Consider the following 26,373-nt stretch of genomic DNA (forward strand, 5'->3'; position numbering starts at 1 on the left):
TTTGATAATTTGCATAGTCAACGCCTCTAAATAGCCATATGAGGCTCCATTTCAGGGGCGGCTTCTGGGTCTCCAGCCGCAAATGTGTTTTCAAAAGTCCCGAATCTTTTAGGGTTTTCAAAGAAATCTAATTTAATTTAGTAAACGTTTTTCTGTTGGCCTAATATTCAATTCAGAGTATTGAAGACCACATTTACTAGTCATTGTTGGGGGATTCTTAATTTGCAATTAGAGCAGCCGAGATTATTATGGGATGGATTCAAGTGTAGCAGATGCAGAGTCAGCTAAACATTAATTCTGTGAACTCCATCATTCTAAAATAATGTGTTTCAAGAATGCTGTTTACGCCAAATCCCCCTACCTTTACTTATGGAACTTAAAATAGTAACATCAAACAGTTTTTGTCTGATATAGGTGGCAGGAGTGAAAATTAGTCATCCTCGACATTAGATGTGTTCTGATTTCAGAATGATAAAGACAGTTTTTAAAAATGTGATATAAATTAGGCATGTAGGCTCTACAGGATGACTTTTTTTCCTTGGCAACCATCCTGTTTTTCCCAAATAGTGTACAGACTTCAGGCATTCTATCAAATGGCTTCAAAAATAGTGATATGGTAAATATAGCTGCCGTAAATGGGGAAAAAACAGGGGAGCACACCCCCGAGCCCCACTTAGGTTTGGGCTGAGCCCCAAATGTTTACAACATCGGGCTCCGCCCCTGCACCATTTGTCGCAAAAACCTAACACACCAGATTCAGCTGTCCAAAAGACATCGAACGTAGAAGTGTCAGTAGTTGCATTAGGCGACAAAAAACAATTAGACAGTATAAATATATCTGGCAGCAATGTGTCATCAGATCAGTCACTGTACTCTGGTAGAAATAAAAGGAGTGGTTTGAAATGAAGTGGATGCCAAAAAACGTCTCTAAAAAGCAGTCCTGGAAAACGACAAGAGAATATTAAACACTGATGTTACACTGTCAGTTATAATGGATGTGGTCATCTGGACAGCCGCCTGCATAAAAGCCAGAGGCAGCTGTTGGAGTGAGAGCATTTCTTTTCCAGCAACTACTGAACTGTAGCCTGTAAGCTGCTGTGCCAAAAAAAATAAGCCTATAAAATCAAAAACGCTTCTCAAGCCTGTTAATAAATTGGCAAACCATGATGATGATGATAATATTGTGAAGAAAATTTTTATTTTGCATTAACTTTATTGTCAATTTACATATTACTTTAGTTTATTTTGGAATTATAGCTAAACGTTAAAGCGTCAAAGTGTTAAAAAGCTTACGTCAATGTGCGGAAGGAGGCAGACTGTTTGCACATGACTTGTAAGATACTTCTGGACCACTCTTGCGAGAAAATTGATGAATGCAACATATTCTCCTACAGTGAATCACTTGTATACACGCTAACACATTTGTTCATATGATTGGATGTTGCATGTGCCCGAGAGGAAGCAAATGGAAAAACAATGAAGAACCTAAAACTGACCTTTGATTATTAATTATCAGCAGACAACACTGTCATCTCTTGTATGTAATTTGTGTTTTCAACTAATAAATTAAGGGACATGAACGAGCTGGGTATTTATTGGTCCATTACTAAACCACTAACAGCAGTGTAATAATTCTCTCTGTGAGCGTTGGCAGCTGTATAATTTATTTAAAGTAATCTCCGGCAAAAGATCTGTAAACTCCAGCGTGTCAGTGTGTGTGTGTGTTTTTCCCTTTGGTTTAATTAGCCACAATTATTTCCCCCCATAAGTATGAGGATGATACCTGGATGCTGAGCAGCTTAATTAAAGTGCAGTTTTACCGGTGATCCAGAGGTTGTCAAAACACTTGAACCAAGGGCTCTTATTTAGCTTAAAGGTGCAGTAGGTATGACTTATAAAATTAACTTTCTGTCATATTTGCTGAAACTGACCCTATGTTCGAGTAGAACTACATGAAGCAGGTAATTAGAAAAAAATATATAAGTAAAAGTCCTGCCTTCAAAACATTCCTTAAGTAAATGTATGTATCAGCTTAATTTACTTAAAATGCTCATATTATGCTTTTTGGCTTTTTCCCTTTCCTTTATTGTGTCCTATATCTTTTTTGTACACGTTATAGGTTTACAAAGTGAAAAAGCCCAAAGTCCACCCCAAAGGCAAGGCAAGGCAGCTTTATTTGTATAGCACATTTCAGCAACAGGGCAATTCAAAGTGCTTTACATAAAACATTAAAGAGCAGTTAGAAAACAATTAAAAACAATTTAAAAACATTAAACAAATTAAAACAAGAATAAAATTGATAGTGCAGTATAAGAATAAACGTTACAGTGCAGTATAAGAAATTAACGTTAATAAAATAGATTATTTAAAGAAAAGCAACATCAAAAAGATAGGTCTTTAGCTTAGATTTAAAAGAACTGAGAGTTGCAGCGGACCTACAGGTTTCTGGGAGTTTGTTCCAGATATGTGGAGCATAAAAACTGAACGCTGCTTCCCCCTGTTTAGTTCTGACTCTGGGGACAGCAAGTAGACCTGTCCCAGACGACCTGAGAGGTCTGGGTGGGTCATAATGTAGTAGCAGATCAGAAATGTATTTTGGCCCTAAACCGTTTAGTGATTTATAAACCAGTACAAGTATTTTGAAATCAATTCTTTGAGGCACTGGAAGCCAGTGTAGAGACTTCAGTACTGTAGTGATGTGATCCACTTTCTTGGTTTTAGTGAGGACTCAAGCAGCAGCGTTCTGAATCAGCTGCAGCTCTCTGATTGATTTTTTAGGGAGACCTGTAAAGACACCGTTACAGTAGTCAAGTCTACTGAAGATAAAAGCATGGACAAGTTTTTCCAGAACCTGCTGAGACATAAGTCCTTTAACCCTTGATATATTTTTAAGGTGATAATAGGCTGATTTTTTAATTATGTTAATGTGGCTGTTAAAATTTAGGTCTGAGTCCATGACTACACCAAGATTTCTTGCTTTGTCTGTTGTTTTTAACATTGTCGTTTGAAGCTGAGCGCTGACTTTCAATCGTTCCTCTTTTGCTCCAAAAACAACCACCTCCGTTTTTTCTTCATTTAATTTAAGAAAGTTCTGGCACATCCAATCATTAATTTGTTCAATGCACATATTTAATTGTTGTATTGGGCTATAGTTTCCTGGCGATAAGGTTATGTAAATTTGTGTGTCATCTGCATAACTATGGTAACTTATTTGGTTGTTTTCCATAATCTGAGCCAGTGGAAGCATGTAGATGTTGAACAGAAGAGGCCCCAGAACAGAGCCTTGGGGAACTCTGCAAGTCATATTTGTATGCTCAGATGTATAATTACCTATAGACACAAAGTAGTCCCTATTCTTTAAATAGGATTCAAACCACTTTAGTACTGAGCCAGAAAGACCAACCCAGTTTTCCAATCGGTCAAGCAATATGTCATGGTCTACCGTATCAAATGCAGCACTGAGATCAAGTAATACTAAGACTGAAATTTTGCCACTATCTGTGTTTAAGTGGATGTCATTAAAGACTTTAACAAGAGCCGTCTCGGTGCTGTGATGTGGTCGAAAACCTGACTGGAAGGCATCAAAACTGTTGTTTAGCGATAAGAAAAGGTTGAGTTGTTGAAAAACCACTTTTTCTATGATTTTACTTAAAAATGGAAGGTTTGATATAGGCCTATAGTTGCTCATTAGTGTCGTGTCTAGATTGTTCTTTTTAGGAGTGGCTTGATGACTGCAGTTTTCAGGGCCTGTGGGAAGATACCTGAGAGCAGAGATGTGTTTACAAGATCAGAAGCCAAACAATTTGAAACATTTTTGAAAACACGCGTTGGTAGAATATCAAGGCAACAGGAGGAAGTTTTCAGATGTTGTATAATGTCCTCCAGGTTTTTAAGGTTGATCGTATGAAATTGTGTCATGTTGGAATTTGTTTTGCGTGCACACTGTGACAACACATATCCTGTACTTGATATGGAGGCACTGACTGTTTGTCTAATTTTCTGAATTTTGTCTGTGAAGAAGGAGGCAAAGTCATTGCAAGCCTTGGTAGACAACAGTTCAAATGTTACTGTTACTGGAGGGTTAGTTAATCTATCAACAGTAGCAAACAAAACACGTGAATTATTATTGTTTCTGGCAATCATTTCAGAGAAAAAGGACCGCCTTGCATTTCTTAGTTCCAGATTATAAATGCGAAGTCTCTCTTTATAGATGTTATAGTGGACCTGGAGATTAGATTTTCGCCAACTGCGTTCAGCTTTTCGACACTCTCTTTTTTCTGTTCTCACACCTATAAAATTTCTCCATGGAGATCTTTTCTTACCAGAGACAGCTTTGACTTTAGTGGGAGCAATAGCATCAATAACATTCGTAATTTTACAGTTGAAATTATCTACAACCTCAGTGACTGAGACCCCAGTGAGGGTGGGTGTAGAGGAGAAAAGCTGAATGAATGATTCACTGGTGTTTTCAGTGGTATACCGTTTTCTGATTAACTTTGTTTGAACACTTTTGGGCACAGAGATAGTGCCGTTAAAGAAAACACAGGAATGATCAGAGAGAGCAACATCAGTCACCACAACCTTGGAAATGTTCAGAGATAATCAAGTCCAGAGTGTGCCCCTTATTGTGCATGGGCTGTGTCACATGCTGAGTCAGTCCATAGCTCTCAAAAACACAACATAGTTCTTTGGTCCCTCGGTCCTGGGGGTTGTCAACATGAATGTTGAAATCACCAGCAATAATTACACGGTCAAAGTTAATACAGATTATAGACAGCAGTTCATTAAAATCGTCAAAGAAGGATGCACAGTATTTAGGTGGCCTGTAGATATTTAGAAGTAGAGCTTGAGGGGAGGATCTTAGCTGAAGAGCCACATATTCAAAAGAAGCAAAATTTCCGTAAGATATTTGCGTACAGTGCAATGAGTCATTAAACAAAATGGTGACTCCACCTCCTTTCTTATTCACTCTATTCTCACTCATAAAACTAAAGTTAGGGGGGGGCTGACTCAATGAGAACAGCAGCACTGTTATTATGGTCCAACCAGGTTTCAGTTAAAAACATAAAATCAAGATTGTGCTTGATAATAAAATCATTGATTAAAAATGATTTTCCTGCCAAAGATCTAACATTTAGTAAGGCTAGTGTTCGTGCGTTTTCATTTTTTGGGACAGACTGTGGCTGACGAGGAATGGATGCTAAATTTGCAAAGTTTGCAGTTCCGTGCTTATTCACCATTCTTTTTCTATTACTTATCACAACATAAATTGTGGAAGAATCTAATACGCAGGGCCCAGGCTTGTCTTGGAAAGAGTCATGAGTGCTACTAGGCATGCAGCCTGGACCCGGCCCATATCAGTTAATGCTTACTGCATTTTGCACACAAGCATCCTTATCAGTTTGGGGAGAAGGAGTTAACTGCCGTCCTTGAGGGGGCAGAGGTGCCTGGCGTTTTACGATGGGAGAAGGAAGGGGGGCATACTTGGTTCCAGCATTCACCAGCTGCTTCATCTGGTCAGTGAACTCCAACATGGGGATGGGGGAAAGAGGGGAGAGCGACGTATCCTTAAAGAGGTCCTCAAAGCTGTTGTGGTTGTCAAAGGGGTTTGAGGAATGTTGGAGGGGTGAGAAGGGGTGTTGAGATTTCTCATCTCCGGTCTTTGGTCTCCCATGGTCAAATCTTTGCTCAGGTGGGGGCTGTGGTGGCTCACTGCCGCACTTTGTTGTGTCTTCCTCTTGTTTTGGTTCATCTTGTCTCGTGTCCATGGGAGCAGATGTGTGGCGCAGAAAGTAAAGTAGGCTAGAGGTGAACAGCTTTACTCCTGGCTTGTTAAGGAAGAGTCCATCTGCTTTAAAAATATGTCTGCAGTCCCAGAAAATGTTAAAATTGTCAATGAACTGCAGAGAATGGTTGTTGGTAAATGCAGTTGAAAGCCATCTGTTCAGTGCCAACAGTCTGCCGAATCTCTCAGCTCCTCCTCTGACTGGCGGTATAGGGCCACTGATAAACACCTTTGCGTTTAGGGAGCTGACTGTGTTCAGCAGATTCATAAAGTCACGATTCAGCACTTCAGACTCTTGTTTTACAACATCATTTGACCCTGTATGCAGTATAATGTTCTTCACAGTTGGGTGTGCTGCTATGATATCTGGGATTCTTTGGGCCAAGTCAGACACCATGTCTTTGGGAAAACAGAGTATTTTGGTGTTTTTACTGCTTTTTATATCTTTCACAGCAGAGTTAAAAAGTTAAAAAGGTCAAAGGTGACGCCAAATCCTCCAGCATCGAGCCTCCACAGGCAGCCGCTCAGCCCAGTGCATCATGGGAAATCTTTTGGCTCTTTGTATGGCACAGACAGAAAACATCACGACCAAAGTCCCAAAAATAAATCTTCTCTTAAAATCAAAGTTTGGAGCCCAGTCGTTAGCTTTCCCTGTAGCTTTTTACTTTTAGAATTGTTCTCAGTCCTTACCCTGCTGTGTGACGATGAGACGTAATCCAGGTCATGTCCAGGGTCCTGCAGCAGAGGAGCAAATCTGTTCTTCACCTGCACACTCAGTTGTTGGGGAGGCATTTTGTTGCTGATTTTCCCTTTTGCAGCTGTCCACAGCTGTGTCCTACTAAGTACAGGGGTTGAAGAGGCACTCTGCCTGGGTGGTAATGCAGGCCAGCCGGTCGTATCACAAATCTCAGGGCGCTGTGCTCTGCCCGTTCCAGGGAGGACTGCCACTTGTTGATTTATCATCCGTTCCACAGCCCTCTTGTTTCTTTGTGGTCTTGCTGGTGCTAGTTAGCCGTGTTTTAGCATGCTTTTGTCCATTGTTTTGGGTCACTGGTAAAGTGGTGTAATTTCCACATGATCCGTTCACTTCCACGTTTACTTCTAACCGGTAAATTTTGGTTTCCAAAACTGCAATCTTCTGAAGGAGTTTGTAGTAGTCCTTTATGGAGAAGGGTGGCATCTTGCTGCTAATTAGCTTTAGCTACAGTCACTTTAGGACAGGCTTGAGCTATTGGTTGGCCACGGTCACGCAGAAACATTTTCAAATATGACAATAGCCTACTATGTATACAAAAAATGTATAGTCCAGTGATTTATAAGTATCCAAGAGCCGCTGCTCATAGTTTCTCTCAGAGGAAAAGCAAGATTATTAGCAGAAATATGCAAGCAGAAGCAGGAGCAAGCAGTAGAGCGTCTGCACTGTAGGAAGCACTGGCAAATATGCAAAGGGACTTACCATCTCCAACAGAAAACACTGTTCACAAACTGCTCCAAACAGCTCTATTGTAGTCCAGCCTGTAACACGTTATAATGCTCGCGTAGCTGCTAGCATGGCACGCCCTCAGACTAGCTAGCAGTACTTACTGCGCGTATGCATCTCCCAACAAAGATGAAACAGAAGTGCGATGCCTCACTCTGTAGCTAAAACAAAGAGCTCAACACACAGGGTGAAAAGAGGAGCTGCAGCAATGTGCAGTACAACAACAATATGTTGTTTTCTAAAAATTAATCCATATACACCTATTCTGGTACAACCTCTAAATACAATTATGAAAATGAACCTGAAAATGAGCATAATATGAGCACTTTAAAGTACTCATTGTGCAGTAAAATGTTCAGTGTTTTCTAACTGATATTTCTGGATGAATATTCCTGCTGCATTAATATGTTGTATTTTCCTTCTGTAGATGTTTAAGGTTGTGTTCATTCAACTCCTTTATATACTGGTAGATTGTTCAATCTACAGCAATGCATCATATTCTGTGAGATCATCCTGTGTTTCTATTTGTAGCGTCCTGTGAGAACCACGTATCTCTAAAAAGTTCTCCGCTTTGTGACGATGCATTTTCCAGTTGATCCAAGAGACTTTTTAAAGACTTTTTTTTTTAGATTAGGAGAGCTTAGCTCTCAACACACAAAGGAACTCTTTATGTTTCAGTTCATCACAAACATTCAACATCAACACATCTGGAGATACATGGTTTTCACTGGACAGGAAATGGGATAAAAAACTGTCATCTGAAAAGTAACTAAAGCTGTCCGACAAAGTGGATTAAAAAGTACACTATTTACCAGAGATGTAGTGGAGTACAAGTATAAAGTTACACAACAAGGAAATACTCAAGTATAGTACAACTCAAGTATAGTACAAGTACCTTAAATTGGAGTGGAGCAAGTTCAATTAAATTTTATTTATAGTATCAAATCATAACAGAAACGTAAGCCCACCCACGACCTTTTCATTAACATAACTGCGTCAAAAGGGACGCCAATAGTCCCGACCAAGCGCGTTTAGATAAAGTGCTTATTATAAGACGCTAAAGGAGACTTTTAGCGTCAATAACAACAACAAAGGCACCTCACCAAGTTTCCGTATTTTACGAGATGGGAGTGAGAATCGGTTGGTTTGATTAACCGCCATCAATAAACCAGCACCTGAATGTTGATGCAGCTGTGGGACTGAGTACCCACTTAAAGCCACATCATTTCAGACCGGTTATCTTCTTCTCCAGTTCATACACACCAGTATGAACTGTGAAGAGGAACGTCTGTGCCTGAATCATAAAGATAAACTGCTCCTCATCACATGTGAGTCACACAACAGTGTTGTTTAGTTTGCCTGTTCGCTGGTGTGTGCTGCCATCTAACGGCTGCTGGTTTACTCTGTGAGGACACATGAACACTACACCCATATGCGATAGTTGAGTTTCTGACTTTAAAAGCATGCACATTAATCTGCTTTCCACCAGATTTTGGAACCCGCCTGCAGGGATTTTTCTTAACCCTTATGTTGTCTTCTGGGTCAAAACTGAAAATCAACCATTTTTTAAATGTTTTGGTCTCCTTTTTCCGACACTTTTTGCGCCTTTTTTCCAATCATTTTGGCGCATTTTTTTTTTTTTTTTTTAACATTCAATGCTTCCTTTCACTGCCATATATGAACACCACTAACACCAACCTACTGCCAGTATAGTTTTACACTTATTTTTTGAATTCATGGTCAATTAAAAACCTCATTTATAGGAAACTATACCTAATTCTTGAGTTAAAGAAGCAGAAATTATGAATTATTTAGATTAATATTAAAGGAAAGATAATCACAGAAGGGTCAACGTTCAGCGAGGATACTGTTCTGAAACATAAAAAAAATTTTATTATTTAATTAATTGAAAAAATTCAATTAAAGAGAACCGGTCAATTCACAAAGCGCGTTGTATTGGATTATCCATCCATGTTATATTTGGGTAATTAAAAATGGGTAGTTAAAAAGAAACACATATTTCTGAGATAAACATTTTGATAACGGGTCAAATTTGACCCGAAGACAATACAAGGTTAATCGCATACATGCATACATATTTGCAACAATAATCCGTACGAAAATAAAATACCTGCTCCCATTTCCTCTTTGTTAGCCTCCACAGCGCCCGGCGGTCCAGTTGTGGTGCTCTGTTGATAGCATCCTTTGGGGCTTCTTGGATTGGGTCTCGGGGATCGGAATTTACCTTTAAGTGGCCAGGTTGTACTTTGCCTTAATAATTTTATATTTTTGATGAGTTCAAAGAACAGTTTACCCCAAAACAATATTCATTTATATTGTTGGGTAAATTAATCCTTTAAGTGTGCTCTATTGCTTTTGAAATGTATGTGTTGATTTATTTTAATAGAGCACAACATTCTAAGAAAATATATGTTTCTTCATGCATCTAATCCTGTACTTGTAATTTAATGTTGGTGTTACGTTTTACGTATGTTGTATGATTATTTATCACAGACCTCATTGTGTGGATGTTTTGTGGGGGCACCAGTTGTTGTCCCTGCAGTGTCGTCGCAATATCTATATCGAGGTATTTGGTCGAAGATATCATGACATTTTCTCCATATCGCCCAGCCCTATAGTATACTATAAGTTATATATATAACTTTTTGTTTTTTCAATGGTGGTGGGGTGTTCACTGTTTGTGGGAGATCTGAAAACCCTGAGCCTTGGTTTGTCACATCCTCACTGAAACTGAAATGAATCACTGCTATTGTTGGCTAAACTATTACACTATTGTTTTTTGAACGCAGTGGATGTTATGACCTCCTCGGGTTAATAAAGATATGTCACATGTGGTGAATGTTGAGCATAGTGACTGCTTCTTGTGTACAGTATGTCTCTGTTGCATGAGACAGACCTCATTGTGTGGTTGTTTTGTGGGGGCACCAGTTGTTGTCCCTGCAGTGTCGTCGCAATATCTATATCGAGGTATTTGGTCGAAGATATCATGACATTTTCTCCATATCGCCCAGCCCTATAGTATACTATAAGTTATATATATAACTTTTTGTTTTTAATAGTGGTGGGGTGTTCACTGTTTGTGGGAGATCTGAAAACCCTGAGCCTTGGTTTGTCACAACCTCAGTGAAACTGAAATGAATCACTGCTATTGTTGGCTAAACAATTACACTATTGTTTTTTGAACGCAGTGGATGTTATGACCTCCTCGGGTTAATAAAGATATGTCACATGTGGTGAATGTTGAGCATAGTGACTGCTTCTTGTGTACAATATGTCTCTGTTGCATGAGACTAGTATATTACTGCATTCCATCAAATAACACAAAATCGATACAATAATTCACAAAAAAATAAATGTTTGCTATTCAAGCGATATTCTCTACAATAGAAAGCTGAAAGTAAAAAAAAAACTTCTGTGAGGCAGCACAAAACCCCTAAAATGAAATCCTCCTGCAGCATGCCACTTCGTCCTTCTATCTCCTGCCCACCCTGCTTGCCCTCTCTTAGAAACCATAAATGACATTAAAAAGCAAATAAGAAGAGGTCTTGTATTGACCACTGAGTCCTCATATTACAGTGCAGAGGTAAAGGTGAGGGGTCAGGGGTGAAGGTTTTCTTTTAATAGCCCTTCATGGCGATGGATGTTCCTCCGGAACTGTTGTACCGTTTGACCTGATGAATCATCAGGATGGTGATCAGCAGGCCCAGCAGCTGTTAAGGACAGGTAGTCGGTTAGAAAGACAGACAGGTGACCAGCGCAGTAGATAAGCCATCAGACACAGGTTTACAGTCTGCATAAGCAGTTCAATCAGTTGTTGGACTTTCTTATCTCTTGTCAGCAGCAGCTGAGTGCAGTTCTTCACCTAAAATAGTATATAATATAATGGGGGCTGGTTCTGGAAATATTTTTCACTTTAAACATCAATGGAAATGTTTTTACTGAGATCTTTCTTCATATAGACACAAAAATCGCCTAACTGTTAGCTCGGCAATCATTGAAGAAACATTTATTTAAACATTTAATTACATTTGAAAGTATTCAAACCCGAACCCCATCTAAGCCTGAAGCTTTACGCAAAAAAGCAGCCCAAAGTCAATCCAAAATCTGATAATTTGTTGGTACCGACACTTTTGAGGCCAGCTTGTATGTTGTATTGCCAGCTTGGCTAACACTAACATTAGATATCTCAATGAACAGTTCCTAACTACATAATATTGACTTCTTTAGGGGTCAAAAGGCAATTTTTTTGAATTTGGATTTAAGACTAGCTTGTCCTGGATTACTTGACTCAGGGCGTAATAGAAAAGATTGAAGACCTGCTTGTGACATGCAAAACAATAACTTTATGCCACCACTTAGTAAAGTCAACCTGAACTTTAGCAAATTAAGATACATTAGGATTAAGGCTTTGTTGTTACAGTTGGGGACAAAACACAGCACCATAGTTGCTGAATCCATGAAAAAGTGACAGATACAGTCACAAAACATGCTACAACACAAAGGAGAATGAGAGTGGAGCTTACTGCAGTGACAGCAAATCCAAAGAAGAAGCCCATGCAGACCTGGAAGAAGATGTTGATATACATAAAGATCAATTCACCGCAGCCCTGGAGGAGAAGACATGGAGAAAGGGTCATTATCTGGAAACATCACTGACTGTTGAATTGGATGGTGTCTTGATTGGTTGGTTGATTGATTGAATACCTTTGCATAGATTGAGTTTGGGCTGCTGACTCCCTGCAAGAAAACAATATGAAGATGGTCACCATAACAAGAAAAGAAAAACAGTCCATCTTCTGTCAAGGACCAGAAATAAAAAGTATGTATTTGAAAAAAGGCATTTTAGACATGAGTGAAGAACACATAATACAGACTAGTTTGTTTAAAGCATACTGAATCCATAATTCATCCAGTATTTCCTGTTAAAAATATTGCTGCAGACTTATTTTGTTGCTTAGAGCTTTACTAGTCTATATCCGCGACGTTCCACGTCCGGAATTTTTCTGGTGCCGCAGGATATTCCACTGGATGCATTGTCTTTTCGCCGATGCCTGTTTCCTTCCGTTTTCTTTGTGTTGGAATTTAAACTCCGGTGGATTTCGGAGGACTATGGTTAACTGCTCCTCAGATCTCTGAAGGGTAAATCCAGACAGTTAGCTAGACTATCTGTCCAATTCGAGTTTTCTCTTGCATGACTAAAACAACTTTTGAACGTACACACGTTCCACCAAAACAATTATACGCTATTTTGCAGCAGGATCCCTTGACGATTGTGATTGGTTTAAAGAAATACCAAACCTTCCTCCAAAGCGCTGTGGAGGAATTCAGTATCTTGATCAAGTACCCTTCAATATGTGGACAGCACCTGGGAATGGAACCACCAACCATCCCTATCACCTAAATACACATTTTTGGTACATTTAGTTACGAAAAATAGGCATTAATTTTTTCCAGTTGTTTACATACCAAAATTGGAACTTGAAACGATATCACCGAAACATAAAACTCATGTACCAAATCCCTAAACCAAGTCTGCAAAATTGCAAGCACAATTCCTGCATTACACTCAGTGTCCAATTCTGTATCACACTTTTTGCAAAACACCAATCAAAGATCCAAGATCTATTCACCAGTTGGAAACACCCACTCCTCACAGGTGTAAACACTAGTTGCTGAAATGTGCACAATCTGAAGAGCTTTAGCATTATAAGGCCACAGATTAGCTCCCCTGTTTTAGAGAAAAATGGGAGTCAACGTTGAAGCAAGAGCTAGAGTTAGATGCAGTGCTGTGGCCAGACCAAAATACGAGACGGGATGCAGCCTGATTTCTTCTGTCCTACATTTTGTGTTTGTGTGTTTGTCTTTTTGTGTTTAGAGTTTTGAAAGAATTAGTCAGCTTCATTTGTAATTTTTGGACAGTGAACCCTTTATCTTCCAGCATGTTTTCCTGGTTTTCTCCTCTTGGATATGAAAAGTGGTACATGCAACAGACAAGTGTTCAAATTGGAAATAAATGGCAATGTTTTGTTACTGTATTGCATTTCTGTGTTTGTGTATTTATATTGGAGTAGGTATACTGTGACAATCTTTTACAACCAACCACAGTGTAACACTGAGAATGCAAAAGGCAAAAACCTACTGATGGGATATTCAGAGTAAAGTTTTGTGTTGACCACGTCAGTGTGCTGTTGGTTGGTAGATAGAGCTATTCATCTGACTTGTGTGTGTCATTTTGATGCAAAAAAAATGTAATAGTTTTGAATGCAATGTTTGTTTTTGCTAGGGACTTGTTTAGTTTAAACGTGTGCAACCAAAAGAAGAAAAAAAAAGAAAGTAAGACTAAATTCCTATATGAATTCCTATATTTTGAAACCTGATCTTTCAGTTTCATTTGACAAAACCAACCTGAGGTTTGGATTTACATGTGGATTCTCCAAATGGACGATATATTCCAGGGCTGCACTCACAGGAATCAGGGATTGTGTCACCCCAGTCTGCAGGGCCCCCCAGGCCACAGCAGTGACCCTGCAATCACAACAGGAAACAGATAGTGGGATATCAATAAGTGAAAGATCAATCTGAAGCTAAAGCAAGATATAATAACAACAAAGTATTGACAAAAAAGATACCTTTTTGAATATCTACATCATAATATACTGGGAAGTGGTTTGATTTTGCTCGGCTCTAATTGTAGAGATTATTTGGGATGATCAAAATGTCAAGGCTGCGGCCCTTCTGGAGAGATAGACAACATAAGATCCTATATGTCAATGCAAGTTGACCTAAATATGTATTATTTATTATGATTTTGACAAGTTTGTATGCATTTATTTCTTGCTGGAGATCTAAATTTCAATCCTTATTTGATTTACAAAAAGATCTGTTTCTCTTTTTATGTGACTGAATGATTATTTTCCCCAAAAGGGCCTTGTTGATTGCCGCTTGATGATGTGAAGCCATTCTGGTCTATGACTATGCTACCTAAAAGAAATATCCTAAAATTCCCTGTGTGGTGGAGGGAATAGTGCTTCTACCAGTATGGCCGAAGAGTAGCTGCATCCTTGAGGGTTTTTCAAAATGTGCCTGTTTTTATTTTATTTTTGAACACCATAGAAGTAATAATTGTGACTTTAATTTAATAATAATTAATAATAATCAATGCAAAACTGAATTGTAAAAATAATGTATGTATGCTTGAGAGAATTGGCCTTGGAAAGCATTCATCCTAGAAGAGCCGTGTTTAGCCTGGTGCCATGTCTTTTTGAACCCATTAGTCCGACGTCCACCAGCGATATTTCCAATCCCTATATGGCCACACCATAGCATTTATTGGCCAGGCGTCCATGCTCATGCAAGGTAAAATAGCCCCATTTGTACAGGTCCTATCCCCTGACCAATCAGCTATCCTAACCTTAGCTTAACCACTCAAGGTCAAATGCCTAACTGCATCCCAACCAATTGAGCTGCTTCGTAGGGCTGGTCTTGACGTGGCCATAGTGGGATTTGTAATTTCGCTAACAAAGGGCCGTTGACTATTGGGCTGTAGGACCAAAGGGAATTTTTGGGGTTATTGAGTGGTCGGAACAATGGTGCGTTGGAGAAATGGGCAGTCTCCGTTTAGCCTAGTTAGACTACACTCTTAAGGGTTTCATAGTAGGCTACATAATAAACTTTACATTTTGCTGAAATGAGTCAAGCATAGCTCTCAAATCATTGCTGGTCATGATAGTCTTTCCCAACTCAGAGGCAGCGCTGTCAAAACCTGCTTTGACCTGTAAGATAAGAAAAAAAAACATTAGCATCAAGACAGAGAAAAATACAACATTAGCATCATGGTAGATGTACAAGAGAGACAATATATTAGCATCAACACTGGGAAGAATGTTAAGCTAGAGCGTAAACAAGAACTAACATCAAGATAGAGAAAAAAAACATTAGCATCTATGTAGCTAAAAGAAAACGTTGGCATCAAAGTAGATAGGCCAGAGAAAATGTTAGCATCGAGGTAGATAGAGAGATAGTTAACATTAAGATAGACATAGATAACATTGGCATCAAGGTGGATAGAGAAAAAATCAGCATCAAGGTAGATAGAAAGAATGTAAGCATAAGAGAGGATTTTTAGCATTAAACAGAATGTTAGCGTCAAGGTAGATAAAGAGATAGTTAGCATTAAGATAGACATAGATAACATTAGCATCAAGGTAGATAGAAAGAATGTAAGCATAAGAGGATTTTTAGCATTAGACAGAATGTTAGCATCAAGGTAGATAGAGAGATAGTTAGCATTAAGATAGACAGAAAACATTAGCATCAGGAAGATAGAAAGAATGTTAGCGTTAGGTAGAGAGAACGTTAGCGTTATGATAGATATAGAGAACGTTAGCATCAAGGTAGATGGAGAAAACTTTAGCATTAGGAAGATAGAAAGAATGTTAGCGTTAGGAAGAGAGGAACATTAGCATTAATACAGATGGACAGAATGTTAGCACCAAGGTAGATATATAGAACTTTAGCATTATAGAAACAAAGAAATAGATAACAAAATAGGGAGACAAAAATTTGCTTCAAGATAGATTAATAGGTAGATAGATTGATAAATAGATGACCTCATTCCTTGTGACAACGACAATAATGCCAAAGATCAGCATGATGATCATTCCAACCCCCATGAAGCCTGCAAACTATAAATGAAACAATATTCAACGCTATATCTTGTTTGATGTTGTTTTTCAGATTAAGTAAGGCTATTAAGCTTGATTGACCGAACAACATTATCACAGTAAAAACTTCTTCTGTTTGACATCTTGTACATACTACTTTGAGGACGAGCTCTTTCTCGCAGCATGCTGCTACGATTCCCAGGATGGAGATGCCGAGGACGCCAATGGCAAACACCCAAATCCAAACCAGGTTCGGGCCCCCAATCTGCGAAAACTGCTCCGCCATAACAGGACGATGACACAAGACACACACTGGATTAAAAATGTTATCTCTAACAGTGGATTTAATAATAAGGCAGCATTATTTTACACATTTCTTAATGTCAACAAATCCCATGAAAAAAAGGACTGACTTGGCATATCTTAAATATTCCATAGAACCTGCTATGTTAAAAATATAGATGTAAATATTGTAAATCTAAAAAACTTAAAGGTTTTTAAAAATACTCCATAACTTTGGAATAAAACAAGCTATTATCTGTGGGCCCCATATGTTGCGTTTACTGCCATAGAAGGCAAGGCAAGGCAGCTTTAGTTGTATAGCACATTTCAGCAACAGGGCAATTCAAAGTGCTTTACATAAAACATTAAAGAGAAAGCAAGATAAATATATCTTGCTAGGTCACCAACTACTGTTCAGAGCTGCAGTTCTGACAAAGTAACAAATGCCAATTAATGAACGTTTTTTTCAACACATTTTCACTCCCATCGCGGAAAATACGGACTCTTGGGAAAAGAATGGGACAGTTGGGTTTAGGAAACAAAGAACGCGAAAGTTGGGTTTAGGAAAAAGATCATGGGTGGGGTTATAAAATGTATGTTTCTGTGACACATGGGCCACAAACCCCGATCTCCTGGGTGTAAGTCCTGTGTTGTTTGACCCATCTAACACCCCAACCAACCTCCCCACGTGGAATTTCGGGCTTTCATACAACTCACTACCATTGTCGCTCTTAATACTACGTCGTATTCACGCTCCGCAGAGCTGCTGCTCTGCCCGGTGCTTATTGCGTCGTATCTTATGCTGACAGCCAATGACCGATTGTCCGTATTTTACGAGTTTGGAGAAAGAACTTGCTTTACTGGCAAATTCATGCATAAATGCATAACAATGTGCTTATTTATATGACCTTTAATATGTCACTAAATATATTTTCACTAATGGTGTCTGCAATCTGTTTTTCAAGCTTGCAAAGAATTCAAATTGCTTGTTTCATCCTTTAGGCAGCACGTTGAGATTAGTTCAAGTAAATACATATACCAGAAACATAGTGATTAACTGTTGACAAAATGACTAGTATTGTTTTATTGTATTAGAGACATGAGGAATGAGTTTGTTGCTCGAAAAAAACTGTGTGGGTGTATGTAAAAATAAAAATAAAGTTTGTTGATTTACAATCTTAAACTAGCAGATAATACTAGTGTTTTTTTTTTCTCATACTAATGACACATACATTTGTGTGGAAAGCCCGCTTTCATGAAGCAACTGTAGGAAGGCTTACGGAAATGTCAACAGATGAGCGCATCAGCGCACACGAGACAACAAGCGCACGTTAACACAGGCGCGCACCTACATAATAAGCTTTTTTAAATTTAAAATGTTCAATGCCTGATGTGACCGAGACCGACCCGAACGGGTATCCATCCTCTAATACTGTATAAAGGACCATCTAGGTATCAAGTTTCAGCCCATTAGCAAGTTTAAAATCCCGCATCCTAACAAATGCACGTTAGAATGCCAGTAATTTATCCAAAACCTGATGATAGTGTTTTTGAAAATGCTCAACAGAAATGGAAACTAAATTTGATTGGTTGAAAAACACAGAGCTGACAAGCTTTATTCCTTGAAGAGAGATGTTTTTCTCCGTTGTGAAGCCCTTGGTAGTTTTTGATCTGATAACATTGTCAGAGCCATCCTGTTTTTCTGTTGTAGAAAATGTCTACTGTGTGAATGGAAAATCTCCTCCAGGCTGCATCTGCTCTGCATTAAGAAATCAAAGCCGCCACTACATGTTGGCAGCTGCCCCTCGTCCTTCTAAACACTCAGAATCCTTCCCCCCGGCTTGTTTTAAACATTTTCAAACAGGTAATAGCTCTTTTTTAGATGTGTGCTGTATACAGAATTATACATGTGATCGCCTGACTAACAAAATCAGACTTGATTTTCACAAACCAGCTGCTTTTGTTTTAATTCAAAGCCTCACTAAAATTTACTTTATGCATTAACCAAGTCTGAGACCCTACACAGATTTACATTGCGTGCTGTAAGGTGTTGTACAAGGTGTTTTAAATGTTGCCGTAAAATACAAAATCCTGTGGTTTTCTTTCCGTAATCAACACGAACCCTGTAACCTCTGTTTTTCCCCCCAAACTTAAACATGATTTTGAAATTGTTGTTCACATCTGACTCGGACATCTGTTGTTGTACTCGGCGAGTCACGTTACAATAAATCTGCTGCTCATTCTGCCAAGAGACATCCCGTAATGAGAAGTTGGCTGCGACCAGTTCATCTGGCACATCACAGCACACATTTTGGATTTCACACAATTAAAGATAAACAACCCCATTTCCGGTTTAGTTTCTGTTGGCAGCATTTGTCATCTGACTTATTAACGTTGACAATACTGACAATCGACAGAAGTGGATGTATTTGTGGTGTTGTTATACCATGGAAAACTTGGGGTCAAGAAATAGTCTTAAATCTCCGAAAATGTGCGAATGGTTGTTTTTTAGACTTTGTAACAAATTAAACAAACAGGATATAAAGTGTTAATCAATGAGCTTTAGACTCTTGCTAGTTCACACAGCATTCCGGGATAGGAGAGAAACGTGCTCTGGTTTAATCGCTTTTCTTTAAACCAATCGTCATGGGCGGCGCTAAGCACCGTACGGAGCAAGGGTGCCTCTGCAAAATGAGATTGGGAAGGAACTTGTTTTGGTGGAACATGTGAAGGTTCAAAAGTTGTGCAACAGAAAACTCAGATTCAACACATACTGTAGTCTAGTTAGCTGTCTGGATTTACCCTGCAGAGATCTGAGGAGCGTTTAAAATGCTAAGCCCTAGTTAACGGTCATCTGGCCTAAATGAGGGACATCCGGCAGAATTTCCGGCAGCATCGGCGCAATCACGTCAAGTGGAACGTCGTGTCTATAGACTACCTTTCGGCAGGAGCTAGGCTGTTTCCTCCTGCCTCCAATCTTTATGCTAAGTTAAGCTAACTGTCTGCGTTAGAGGGTGACATCAATCTTCTCATCTTTATACGTAACTTTGACAAACCAAGGTTAGATCCTGTCTCCTAGGACTGAACGATAAATCGAAATTGCGATTATTATTTAACATGATCGTAGAAGGTGCAATATGTCGCTAAAAGAAAATCGCAAATCAATTCGTAATTGCAATATCTGGCAGAAAAATTTAAATTAGATACCCCCCATCCTGTCTACATAGGAACATGTTGTGTCCCTTAATCATTTTGCCTCTTTTGCGATTGTTTTGTATCTAGTCTATATACGGATTGCTCCATTGCCGCCGGAAATTCTGCCGGATTTCACTCTTTTCGTCCGCATGTCCGTTACCTTCCTCTTTCTTTGTGTTGGCGTTCTAAACTCCGGTGGATTTCTGAGGACTATGGTTAACAGCTCCTCAGATCTCTGCAGGGTAAACCCAGACAGCTAGCTAGACTATCTGTCCAATCTGAGTTTTGTGTTGCATGACTAAAACAACCTTTGAACGTACACATTCCACTAAATCAGGTTCCTTCCCGAGGCTATTTTGCAGCGGCACCGTGGCTCTGTCGGCTGTTTAGCGCCACCCATGACGATTGGGATTGGTTTAAAGAAATGCCAATAAACCAGAGTACGTTTTTCTCCTGTTCCGGAATGCTGTGTGGACTAGTTAGACCCTCCTCCAAAGCGCTGTGGAGGAAAGTCATTTAGCATCTTTTAATGCTGGTTTGACATCTATGTGTAGTCGTTTACAGTCTTTTTATGTTTGTTTTGCATCATTTGTAGTCGGGATGTCTATGTCTATTTTTTTGTCATAAACCATTTCTGTCATTGTTTTAAATCTCTGTAGTCCATTTGTGTCATTTTTAATTGTTTTGTGTATTTGGCCTAGTCTGGTAGACCCGAACAGATCCATCTATGGTCAAAGGATAATTTGTAAATAAATTGAATTGAATAAATTGTTAACACAGATGATATAAACTACTTTCTTTGGACTGAAAGTGAGGAAACCCAAAATGTCTGTAATAATCCCTCATTCTTTCGTGTGTGACAAGTGTGTCAGTCTCTAAACTGTGATGGATGTTTATAATGGACAGTTTGGGTCTTCACTTTACCGTTCTTTCCCAAAATTATTTGGCTTATCTGGGTGTTTAAGATCCAACTTCTAAAGAAATTAAATTATCCTTTAACTCAGAGATATTCAACATGGGGTCCTCAGAGTTAGTGCAGGGGGGCCGCCAAATTATATTTACACAATTTTTTCAAAAATGTATATAATATATGTCTGAAAATATGCATTAACATAAACATTTAACATTTTAATAGCAAAGATAAATTCTGAAAGAAAATGTTATTTACACATTGAAAATAAGCTACTGTGGTAGTGTAATGGCAAAATTACATTTAAGCACAATTCCTTATATTTTTATGTTTTATTTCTACTTTACTGCTCTCACAAATGCTGAAAGAGTCTCTCATTCCCACATGCAGATTTTGATTCTAACTTTGTGAGACATCCAGTCTGGAACATTATGTGAGCCTGAACCGATAAAGGTACAAGGTCACCCTAAAACTATCTCTAGTTTTCTCATGCCAGTTAAGATGTAACTGGGGGGTGAAAGTCATACAGGGAGGAGGAGGTGAGATGACTCCAAGATGTCTCTTGTATTTCTCTGATTGTCTTCACGTGTATCAGATTGCCTGTTAAAATTGTAGCGTCATACTAAGCCAAGTGCGTGTGTGTTGTCACTCTGAAGATGCATATAAGCCTGGTGTTCTTGTGCACTCATTTGAGAAACTGACTCCACACTGGGCTGCGGCCTTTTGTGAAATCATGTTGATCCTATTTGCAAATATATCTTTTTTAATAAAATACAAAAACCCAACTTGGTTTTAGTCTCAGTCTGTCTTATTTGTTTCAATTTACTAAACTCTGAAATTTCCCCCCCTGCTGCAAAGGAAACTTCCATAACAGTAGCCATATAGTTAAAGGAGAAATCCGGCGCAAAATTAAATTAACCTAGGGGTTATTACCACATTTTTACCAAGTCGACCGTTCTCTGGGGGCAACAAATGCCTCGTTCCATTCAGGCACTCAACTCAGCTAAGAGGAGGTGATAGCCCTTGCTTATATTAATTAGCCCTGTTTTTATTCATTAATCTTTATTATTATTATTGTTTGAGTTTTTGTAGTTCTTTTTACTTTCATTATGTCTCCAACACAATTCTGCTACTATTCATTCTTAACTCAGGCTGAAGCTGCTGTTTTTATTGCTGTTTTTAATAAGTTAATTGTTGTGTGGTTTGTGTTGTATATTTTCATGTGATGTCTTCCTGCTGCACACAAATTGCCCTTCTGAGACAAAGAATAAACTGAACTGAACTGAACTGAACTGAACTGTTTGGGTCAGGTGTCACCCGTGTTTCTATTTATCCCAACAGCATTCCATTTAGCACATTGCTAACTAGTTGCATTTTGTCCTTATTTCATTGTGGTTACTTTTATTACACTTTTAAAATGCATATTTCACATCAAGTAGCCGTTATGTTCTCATCACATCTGAAGTTTCATCATCATGACATGAAATGCAAACAAGCTGACAGATTTTATTTTTGCATTTTGTTGCCAAAATGTGGAACATGAAGTGGATTTGCTGCTCATGTTTATGTTGTTGTTGTTGTTGTTTACCATGACGCTGTAGACGCTGACCCTCACCGCCAGGTACATCAGCACACATCCGAGGATCTGCAGACACATCACGTTAGTCACTTTGTGCTTTGACAAAATGTAAGCCTGGATGTATGGAGGCTGAAGTGTGCCCCCAAAATTAATTCTTAAAAAATAAAAATCCAAAACAGAAAGTGTAAACAATGAAGGAATGACAACTACTCAAAATTTGAAGACATGTTAATGAATGGAATACAAAACTTTAAATATTTGAAAGATATTTACTAAAATTAAAACATGAACTGATAAACCCTGCTAGACTTTCCAATGTCTACATCTTTGTTGTTCACGTTGTTTTGCAAAGTTTTGTCAATCCCACATCCAAGGGCGTAACTTTGGGTTCAACATTGTGGGGGTTGAGATCTCCAACTATCTAAGGAAAAAACAAACTTGAAAAAAGGCGACAAAAACCTAAAACAAAAGGTCAAAAAAAAGGAAAAGGCGGCATCAACTCTGAAAGAAGAAGAAGAAAAAAAAATGTTGAGAAAAAACCCTCCAGAAAGGCGACAAAAATGTTGAATAACTTGTCCAAAAAAACCTTGAAAAGGGCTAAAATAACTCCAAAATAAGCCACCAAAATGTAAAAATAAAAAAACAAAACATTGAAAACGCGACAAAACCGCCCAAAAAAAACTTTGGAAAAAGCCCAGTTTTTATTATTGGGGGAGTTGCAACCGTCGCAGGTATTCTCAGTTTCTCCTATGATACTGCTCTGCTGGCTACCCATGAACCAACGGTCATGTGTTCTTTTATATAATGGGCGGCTTTAGCCGGCCACCCCAAATCTCATTGATTGGATAAATTGATGTAACCGCCCCGTCGAGTTCAAGATGAGTCATCGGAAGTATTTTCTCATTTTACAGAGACGATTATAAACCATTATTGACATATATATTTAGCCTGCAATAAGAGATACATGAACAATTAACACAATAACACAAGATTATAAACATGAAATGTGTTTTTCATTTTACTGTCTGGAAAAGTTTTAAGTGGCTGGGAAATAGTTTTCTACTCTCAGAGCAGTTTGAGGGCTTAAAACCACCAAAACCATAATAATATGATTTTTCCCAACATCAGTACTATCTCAGTAGTTTCCTCATGTCAAGACCTGACATTCTTATGGAAGAGGATTAGGGCCCCCATGTGAAAATATTTATTGAAAAAAAGTTAAAGAATGTTTCCAAAAGAGTGTTTTGCAGGAGCCTCCAGTTGGCAGAGAAAGGGTTTACGTTTCTAGAGCTCTGTCTCCCTCTAGTGTCTCAGTGCAAGAATGACAGAAACCTCTACCAGGAGTCCAGAGAGATTAAATAAAAACCCCAGCATGCATTAGTAGATAAATGTACGGAAGAGGATTAGGGCCACATGTGAAACATGTATTTGAGTTCTGAGTTTAAAGTCAGAAATCTCAGAATTCTGACTCCCTTTTTTAACTTAAAAACTTAAAAAGTCTGAATTTTGAGAGGGCCATATGTGAAAAATGTATGAGTTCTGAGTTTAAAGTCAGAATTCTGAAATCTTTTCTCAGAATTCTGACTTTAAACTCAGAATTTAATACATGTTTCACATGTGGCCCTAATCCTCTTCCGTACATTTCTCTACTAATGCATGCTGTTTTTTTTATTTAATCTCTCTGGACTCCTGGTAGAGTTTTCTATCATTCCTTTTTAAGATTATTTTTTGGGGGCTTTTCCCTTTATTGGACAGTGGATAGACATCAAAGGGGGAGAGAGATGGGGAATGACACACAGCAAAGGGCAGCAGGTCGGATTCGAACCTGCGCCGCTGCAGTTCTCAGCCAACATGGGGCGAATGCTCTCACTGGGAGAGCTAGAGGCCGCCCCAAGTTTTCTGTCATTCCTCCACTGAGACACTAGAGGGAGACAGAGCTCTACACTTAAACTCTTTCTCTGCCAACTGGAGGCTCCTGCAAAACACTCAGCCTGGAAACATTCTTTAACTTCAGAGACTCTATGCATGTATTGTTTTCATATGTATTGTTATATTGTATGCAATGTATTCAAGTATCTCATAAGCTAAGCTTGTGTGGGTCGGAAAAGGAAGAAAAATGGGCGTGAGGGGAATGAAAAAGGGAAAAAAGTGTATTTTAAGGTCATTCAGCAATTGTTTGTCTTAAGCTACGTTTCATTCTGATTTAAAAAAAATATTTTTTCAAAAAGTTTAGTTTTTTTAATGTTGTTTTGTTAAATGTTTTTCCTAGAAAAAAGGCCCCTACATTCCTTTCAAATTGTAAACAGCTTTATCAAACACCACCTCCTTAAAATGCCTTTCTTTTTTTTTCATCAGCACTGGAAGATGGGAAACATGTGTAGGAGAAAAGAATGAGATTTCTCTGTTGCAGAGATGTCTCTGGCTTTCCCTCTCTTTCCTTCATGTTTTTTTTTCTTTTTTCTTTTTTGTCTCTCAGTTACTGGAAGTGACTGTTTTGATTGTCAAAAGTGTGTACAGGAAATGTCTTTGAAATGGATCTTTGGGGGAATTAATTCCCTCCACCCAAAAAAGAGACAAAGTAAGTGGTGTGCGTGTTGCTTTCTACTCATAGTGCCCAGACTCTACACACCTTTAAGTAATGTTTGACCACTTCACTATCCATTTAATCGACACTTTTTAGTGTTATTTTAAATACATGTTAATATACAGATGTCTGTTTATATATATACTTATTTTAAGAGTTTATAAGTTTGATCATAAACCAAAAAAAAATGTAAATTTTTATTCTAGACAATTGGATCTTTTGTATTTTTTGTGCTTTTTTTCTGACGTTTACTTTTAAAAGCTGAAAAACAACAAACAATAATTAACTTCACACTATCCTTTTTCATATTTTTCCACCTAGATAATACCCCCTCTTTTTTTTTTTTTATTTAAAAATAAGTTTTATGAAAAAGAAAAAATTGATTAATGTATAATACTTCTTTCTGGGTGGATTTATCCTCCCGGCCTTCATCTTTTGCTCCAAACACTACTACAAAACTTGAAATATGGAGAAAATGGGAAAATAACCAAACCAAACAAACAAGTAGAAAATCAACTCAGAAATGGTCAGAAAAGGGTTTCTACTCACAGCAAACAGCACATTGAAGAAGATAAAGAGGCATTTGATGCATCCGTTAATTTTCCCCATCTTCAGTCTTTTTTTGCGATTGGCTCTCAGAGGTGAAGCTGTGTGTGCATGCGCTGGAGCACAGTGTGTGTGATGAAGTGCAGCAGTGTGAGCTCTGATAAACTTCCTGCAGAATGAATAACAGGGAACACAGAGCTGCAGCACACAGATCTGACCCGCAGCCAAAACGCAAACAAGTTTAACAAGTTGAGTAACGACAAACACCGGGAAGAAAATGTAACTTACTTAACTTACTTACTAAACTTACTAAACTTAAAAAAGCAGTCAATAAAGTAGGCCAAAGTGATATACTTTATACGTTTTTTTTATTTTTTATTTTAAAGTTGAAGTACTTCAAGATATGTTTTTTCTTACTCTGTTTAACTAGGAGTATCTTTAAAAGACAAAAGAGTAATTGCTAAAAACAGTCAGCAACATAATTTACAACATTCACATTAACAAAGAGAGAAGTTTGACCATGTAAACAGTTACATTTGTTCTAAAAATATTTTGATTGTGGCGTTTGAATGTCACAAAGGCAGAGCTGTCCAACTTTGCAGTTTATCTTGTACGTCATTGCACAACCAGGATGTTTGGTACAAAAATATAGTTTTGCAGAGTTCATAACTGAAAACGCTGAAGATTATCTGTGTAGATGATCAGCTGGTATGAAAGTTGTTAGAAACTGGAGAAAGTATTTGATGGATGTGGAAAGGAAGCTTACTGATTGCCCAAAAATAACACGCATGGTTCCCTACAACACTATTCAGAAGTACAATTAAGGACCAGGATCACTACTTCCATAGAATGTTGGGTGTTGAATTGGATTTGGTCTGACTGGTGCTATGTAATGCTCATAAACCATTCTCACGTATAGCTACAAAAACTAATGCACTGTTGTACATATGTATTTTGTATAACTGTATGCACCACATTGACCGCTGCTATATAAGAGCGCGGATATCCGCATAGGGAGGAGGTCAGGGTGGATGTTTGGGTCCTAAAACACGGGGCTTTTAATCAGAGGAGCGCAGTTTGTGTCCCAGAAGAAGATAAGGGAAAAACACAAGACTTTCACTACTAGTACTACTTAAGGGGGCCGGTGTTTTAACCCAAACCAAGATCTTTTTTCTAATCTCAATTAGTCATTTTGGTATCTAAACTTAACTTCATTGCTGCAGGACAAACACCTTTTGTCGGCTAGACTTAACTGTAATGTGTCTGGTCAGCTAAACTTCAAATGCAGTTGTCAGCCATTACAACATACAACATTTTATTGAGAATTA

General features: G+C 38.4%; 1 protein-coding gene across 1 annotated transcript; it reads right to left on the reverse strand.

Moving 5' to 3' along the window:
• Positions 1-9,130: 9,130 nt before the first annotated feature.
• On the reverse strand, positions 9,131-25,205 carry LOC114550091 (23 kDa integral membrane protein). The gene is made up of 9 exons (XM_028570599.1): positions 25,049-25,205; positions 21,925-21,981; positions 16,104-16,223; positions 15,896-15,970; positions 14,963-15,058; positions 13,692-13,811; positions 11,991-12,023; positions 11,810-11,893; positions 9,131-10,996 (listed from the first exon to the last, which is right to left on the reverse strand). The coding sequence occupies exons 1-9, from the start codon at positions 25,106-25,108 to the stop codon at positions 10,904-10,906; spliced, it is 738 nt and encodes a 245-aa protein (XP_028426400.1). The 5' UTR covers positions 25,109-25,205; the 3' UTR covers positions 9,131-10,903.
• Positions 25,206-26,373: the final 1,168 nt, after the last annotated feature.

The sequence above is a fragment of the Perca flavescens genome, chromosome 23 (assembly GCF_004354835.1).
Source record: "Perca flavescens isolate YP-PL-M2 chromosome 23, PFLA_1.0, whole genome shotgun sequence".
In the NCBI taxonomy this organism is placed as follows: domain Eukaryota; kingdom Metazoa; phylum Chordata; class Actinopteri; order Perciformes; family Percidae; genus Perca; species Perca flavescens.